Raw genomic sequence first — 6,883 nt, forward strand, 5'->3', positions numbered from 1 at the left:
ATTTGAGAAATGAGTTCTTTCTCATAAATTTGCTACAAAATTTCCCCCAGTTCCCTATTTTCCTTCTAATTTTTGCTGCACTGGTTTTGTTTATACAAAATTTTTTTAATTTACTATAATCAAAGTTAACCATTTTACTTCCAGTGAACCTTTCTATCTTTTGTTTGGTCATGAATTTTTCCCCTCTCCATGGATCTTATTTTGAACTTATCTTTGGGTATATGGTTTGAACTGTTGGTGCATACCTACTTTCTACCAAACTTTTTTCAGTTTTTCCAACAGTTTTTGTCAAATAATGAGTTCTTGCCCCAGCAACTAGGAACTTTGGGTTTTTCAAACCATACTCATTAAGTCACTATGCTCATTTGTTTCAGTATATTTGAACCTAATCTTTTCCATTGATCAACCACTCAATGGAGTCTTATCTAGGACCAAAATTGTTTTGATAATTAAAAATAGATTTTAAAAATCTAGTACTATAAAGCCTCTTTCCATCACATTTTCCCATTGATTACCTTGATGTTCCTGTACTTTTGTTCCTCCAAATGAATTTTGTTATTTATTTCTAGGTCTATAATTTTTTATTGGTATGGCACTAAGTAAATCAATTTAGGTAATATTATGATTTGATTGCTACTTTGCCATTTTTACTTCAGTTTAAGCATAATATATTCTGTTCCTGGTTCTTATTGTACTGTGATTGTGTTATCTGCTATCCTCTTCTGTTTTATAGATGAGATCATCCCATTCATATTCATAATTATTACTGCTAAGTATATTTCTCTCCATTTTATTTTCTTCTATTTATCCTTCTCTTTTTTATCCTGTCCTCTCTTCAAATGTCTATTCTACTTCTGACCCCTGCCTCCCTCTCTTAATCTGTCTCCCCTCTTATCACTCAATTCCCTTTCCCTAAACCCCTCTAACCTTGTTATGATTCCTTATTATTATTGTTATGATTACTTATATGTCTTGCTTTTTATGCTTATCTCAAATCTTGTGTTTGAATCATGATATATATATATATATATCATATATATGGAGAGAGAGAGAAAGGGAGAGAGAGCAAAGCTTCTTAAACTAGGAGTCTTAAAATTTAATTGGGAAAAAATTGACAACAGTAAAAGATTATGTATACCTATTTGACATGCCTATATCCTGGTGTCATGTAAAAATTTCTCAGGTGAAAAGGGGTCATGAGTGGAAAAAGTTAAAGAAGCCCTGATGTGTGTTTGTGTGTGTATGTGTATACTTGACCATATCCTTCAAAGAATCCTCCCCAGGACACAGCTACCTTATGTTTTAGGGGCAGCTAGGTGGTGTAGTGTATAGAACACTGGCATTGGAGTCAGGAGGAAGTGAGTTCAAATCTGGCCTCAGACATTTGACACTTACTAGCTGTGTAACCCTGGGCAAGTCATTTAACCCTGATTGCCTCAAATATATGGGACCATCTTTAGTCATCCTGATGTATAATTTGCCACTTCACCCAGATGGCTCTGGAGGAGATAGTGGGGCTGGTGACTGCACAGCCCTGCCTCACTTAAATACAATTCACTGCAGGTCACAACATCACCTCCCAATGTCATGGTTCTCTTCAAGAACAAAGGGCAAACCACCACCACCACCACCACCTTATATTGTTTTTTTGTTTGGTTGGTTGGTTTTGCTTGGGTTTTTTTGGTGGGGCAATGAGAGTTAAGTGACTTGCCCAGGGTCACACAGCTAGTAAATGTCAAGTGTCTGAGGCCAGATTTGAACTCAGGTCCTCCTGAACCCAGGGTTGGTGCTTTATCCACTGTGCCACCTAGCTGCCCCCTAGTATCTTATGTTTTAAGGACCTTCCTCTCTAGCCATTGTACAGATACTATGGTCTTACATTTGGATTTTTGAAAAATCAACTGTATCAACAGAAGATGGAGAAATGTAGCTCAAATGAAAACAAAAAGTGACTTGGAGGTTTCATTGTAATTTAACCTCAATATGAAACAAAAATATGACTGTTGCCACAAATATTAATGTGATTAATGGGTAAAAATCCCATTACCAGTCTGCATGTCCTAGAGATAAAGGAGCTAATTTGGGGCCTCTGTATAATAAAAGTCATAATAATTACAATAAGTCTTTACAGACATTATGTAGTTTGATAGAGGGAGTGGGGCATAGTATATAAAGAGCAGGCCTTAAAGCCTAGAAGATCTGAATTCAAATCTTGTCAGACATATTCTGCCTATGTGACCCTGGGCAAGTCACTTAGCTCTTGGTATGCTGGGCTTCCCTATAGCTTCTTGCTGAGAAGGTTCCAATCTACATTGGTAGAAAGAATTTTCTTATCTGAAAGTTCGCTATACTGATGAAATCCCATTCATTCCCTTTGTATAAAGTTTAATCCATATAACATCCCCATTAGTCAAATATTCTCCTTGTTCTATGTTTGAAAAATGGAGGCTGGGGATTAAAATCACTAGACTAAACAAAACTAGCTAAGGAGGGAAACAAGGCTTAACCACAAGAATTGTTCCTACAGTGTCCTGCCCATAGTCAACACTTAAATGTTTTTCTACTTGGATATTTTGTTGAACATGAAAAGGGTTATGTATTTATCAAAGAAAAGAGAAAGGTAGCTTGTAGCTGCTATCTTCACTACTTCCTCTGCCTTTTTACTTTCAGTATATCATTGAAGAGGATCATTGGGGTGGGCATTTGCTTTGGTAGGGTATCTTGTATATCTAACACCAGAGGGGTAAAAAGGAATATTCACTGATACTTGATAAGAGGACAAAAAAGTTGAAGGGAAAATCTCAAAAAAAAAAAAATCATCTGGCTCTTTCAGTATACACAGCTATTGATGGATAGAGGCCAGAGGAAGCACTTGCACAAGATTATTCTTTAGAAGATCATTGCTTTTAACCACATAATTAAAATTCAGCTCAATTCAATAGACATTTGTTGAATGACTTACTGTATAGCACCGTGCTGGATACTGAGTTGGGAATCACTGGAAGTCCAATAATATCCTCTCTTTATAACCTCATTGTACAATGTCATTGAAGAGGAAACACATGTACATCAAACAGTTAAATAGAAGATGACAGTATATGAATCCATGACAAAGTGAGTGGTGATGACAGTGTTATAGGAGGAATTCAGAAAAAATTATATAGTGCTATACAGACCTAATCCACATATCATTATAGATGGAGACACCATAGTGCAGTTCAACAAAACATTCAACCTGGAAAGGACTTCAGAAATCTTCTAGTCTAGGAGTTCTTAACCTTTTTTTCTGTGTCATGGACTCATTTGTCAGTCTGGTGAAGACTGCATTCTACAGAATAATGATTTTCAATAAAATAAAACACATAGGATGACAAAGAAAACTAATTGTATGGAAAAATATTTTTAAAAAATTTTTTAAGTTCATGAACCTTAAGTCTATAAGAACTCTTCTATCTCTTCCATATGTACCTGAAAAAGAATCTTGTCTATCCAGTGATCTGCTGATAAATGTTTAATAACTGGCTCTTAGAGGGGGGAGAGGGAGAGAATGTACACAGGATACACTTTTAAATTTAATCTGCATCTTTAGCATTTTCTTCATCACTTCATCACTATGAAATCAACGAAATAATAAATCAAGTCAGATTGTAGCATTTGCTGATTTCTGAAGTATATATAAATGCTTATTCTGAAATTTTAATCACCAGCTCTCCCAAGAAGGCAAGCACTGGCTCCAGCACAATGCTTCTGCCTCTACCACTTCCCTACTAGTATCCACATGACATCCACATCTTTGATGTCATTTGTGCCTTTATGCAAGCTACTGATAAAAATGTTGCACGGTATATATTCAGCCTTTGCTGGGAGACCTCCAGAACAAGAGAAGCAGCTACCTTCCAAGGCAGTCTGTTCCAAGTTGGGAAGCTCTTCCTTAGGTTGAACTAAATAAAGCCTTCCAGCCTTCTACAGTTTCCACTGACTGCTCCTCCTTCCACTGGGGACATGCAAAATAAATGGAACCCTTCAACCCTTTAAATACTTGAAAAAATCTATCATTTCCTCCCCTCAATCTTCTTTTCCAAGATAAACATCCCTAGATCCTCCCAAAATACCCTTATATGACATGGTCTCTGATCATCTCACCATCCTCGTTGCCCTTGTTTGGAAATCTTGTGGGTTGTCAAAATCCTTTCTAAAATGCAGAATCGAATAGAATACTCCTGATATATCTGATCAGAACAGAATACCATGGAACTATTAGCATCTTCATTCTGGACAACTGTTGCTATTACATAGATAATATGAAAATAACGACGATGATGATGATAGGATATAGAGAGGTCATGTCAAAGATTGGGTTTTGGTTCTGTACCTGTTCTGATACCTCATCCTAATGTGAGGGGTTAGCCTGGATCTAGCAAATCACAACCTCTTGTAGGTCCTTCTAAGATGGAAAAGCTCTGAGTATGATCCCAGCAAGAGACTGTCTGTCATCACAGGACAGAATTAATTAAGTTCAGAGATGCTCATTATCAGAGAATAGGTCACCAATGAATGATTTCTTGGACCACATCAAACACTAATGCTTAATAACCTCTCAGTGCTCTAGGTAACTCTCTAAGTTATTGTGAATTGCATGAGTGAAGGGGATATCTTTGCTGAAAAAATCATAATCCTTAAAATATCAAAATTTGCAGATAATCATGAGTAGTATGAAATGAGAGAGATAAATCTCAGGAATAAATTTTAGATCCCTAGATAAACAATTATAATATACTTAGTCATTTTATCACTAATATGTTCAAAGATTATTATTATTATTATTATTAGAAATAAGCTGAATGTCCAAGGAATAAAGTTAAAGGCTAACTCCAAATAGAGGCTGCTAGGTAGCCCAGTAGATAGAGCACTAGGCCTGGAATAAGGAAGACCTAAGTTCAAATCCCACCTCAGGTACTTATTAGCTGTGTGACCCTGGGCAAGTCACTTAATCCTGGTTGCCTCAGTTTCCTCATCTATAAAATGAACTGGAGAAGGAAATGGCAAACCACTTTAGCATCTTTGCCAAGAAAACCCCAAATGGGGTCACTAAGAATTGAACATGACTGAAACAACACAACACACTCCAAATATGCTAAATGGGCCAAAAGTTCCATTTTTCCAAGGACAGATTTTCAAAAGTTGATGATATAAAGAAATATAAAATGCAATTAAGATATCCACGAAAGGTATAATACAATGCTATTTTATAGTTTTAAACTTGAACAACTTCCATGGCAATAGCCATTGTGACATCAGAGTCTGGTCATCTGACCAACCCATAAAAGGGCTATGGAATTTGCCAGTATTTCAGTGAATTCTACTTGGTTTGTCCTATAGAGAGGAGAGCAACCCAGAATCCTTTCCCATTACCTCTGGTGTTCTTCATGCTAGGACCTTCTAGCTGGCATACACGGAAGGCATCCAACAAATAGTAAGGGGAAACCTATTTTGTTCCAGCATTATTTTCTCCTGTGTTTTTGGCTTAGTTCCTTCCCTTCCCTTAATTTCCCCTTCCCTTTCCCCTCAACCATATCCACGCAATTTTACTATGCAAAATGCATCGACTTCTGACCAAAAGGGTAAAAGCTGCAGCGGGGCAAATGTGGACCACAAATAACTATTCAGTGCAAAAATATTTTAAAAATGATGTTCAGCATTGCAAGGTACAGCCCCGGACTTCAGTAAGAATAGTGTCTAAGGCTACAGATGCTCATCCCCTAGATGCCTTCTGCAGAGATGGGGATATGAACTTAATTGTAATGTTTCAAGACATTAAGACTTCCCAAGATGTCCTCCTGAGCCAATTGACTGACATTGTTACCGCCGTGTCCATAATCCAGGAAAAAATTGACACTTACCAGAAGCAGATGGAAGTCATAGAAATGAGGGTGAGTGTTAATGAAGACAGGCGATCCCAAATGGCTAATGATCTCCTCTTAATAAAATCAGATGTCACTGTTTTGAAGAAGATAGCCACAGAACTTGAAGCTCAGAGTGCGTGCTCCACCTTGCATTGTGTAGAGCTTCCTGATGGAGAGAAGAGCAGAGAAATAGTGGAACTGATCCACAATGTCATGGGACCTACAATACCACAAAATTCACTGGTGACCACAGGTGAACTGGAGAAAGTCCACAGCATGTTAGGATCCAGACCCCAACAAGATGAAAAAGCTGGCTCTCAGATGATAAAAATATTGAAGGAAAATAGTCAAGAAAACATAGTGAGGAGCTTAAAGAAAGCAAATTCCAATATCTATGTTTATCCAGACTTCAGTACATGGATCAAACTCACTTTTGTCCATGGAGGGAAGTGGAGATTTTTTCTCAGTGCTACCAAACTGGAAGAATTCATCCAGTGGGTCCTTACTATGCCAGCAGTCTTCCCTGGAAAGCCCCAGCTCATAGCCCAAAAATATTATCCATTTGCTGGGCCTTTCACATGCCTGACTACTCTCTGCCTATCTGCTTTCAATTACCTCTACTGTTTTTTTCATTCTGGGAAAGAACAAGTAACTAGAATGTAGAGTGTTTTAGAGAGTCTATTATCTCATGATTTGACTGACATGAAATAAATGTATCTTGGTTGCCCCAGGTATTCACTTGTCTATTTGGCAGCAGGGACCCACTTTGTGAAATGTTCCCTTTTTGAGTCAGGGTTCTGCTAAGTTTCTGAATAGGAGCAGAAAGTTCAGTCATGGGCTCCAGCTGTTCTGTCGTGATCCGTTTCTTGGTGATGCTGATAGCGACATTTCATGGGGATTTGCCAGACCCAGAACTAGCAATTTCTGTGCTCCAGGAAAGTTTTTTTTTTTTAAATACACTCAGGAAAAAACAGCAGGAA

At 37.5% G+C, this 6,883-nt stretch overlaps 1 protein-coding gene across 1 annotated transcript; it reads left to right on the top strand.

Moving 5' to 3' along the window:
• Positions 1-5,597: 5,597 nt before the first annotated feature.
• Positions 5,598-6,566, top strand: CCDC54 (coiled-coil domain containing 54). Its single transcript, XM_043991256.1, has one exon. It carries the CDS (start codon positions 5,598-5,600, stop codon positions 6,564-6,566), a length of 969 nt encoding a protein of 322 aa, XP_043847191.1.
• The last annotated feature ends 317 nt before the right edge of the window (positions 6,567-6,883 follow it).

The sequence above is a fragment of the Dromiciops gliroides genome, chromosome 3 (assembly GCF_019393635.1).
Source record: "Dromiciops gliroides isolate mDroGli1 chromosome 3, mDroGli1.pri, whole genome shotgun sequence".
Taxonomy (NCBI): domain Eukaryota; kingdom Metazoa; phylum Chordata; class Mammalia; order Microbiotheria; family Microbiotheriidae; genus Dromiciops; species Dromiciops gliroides.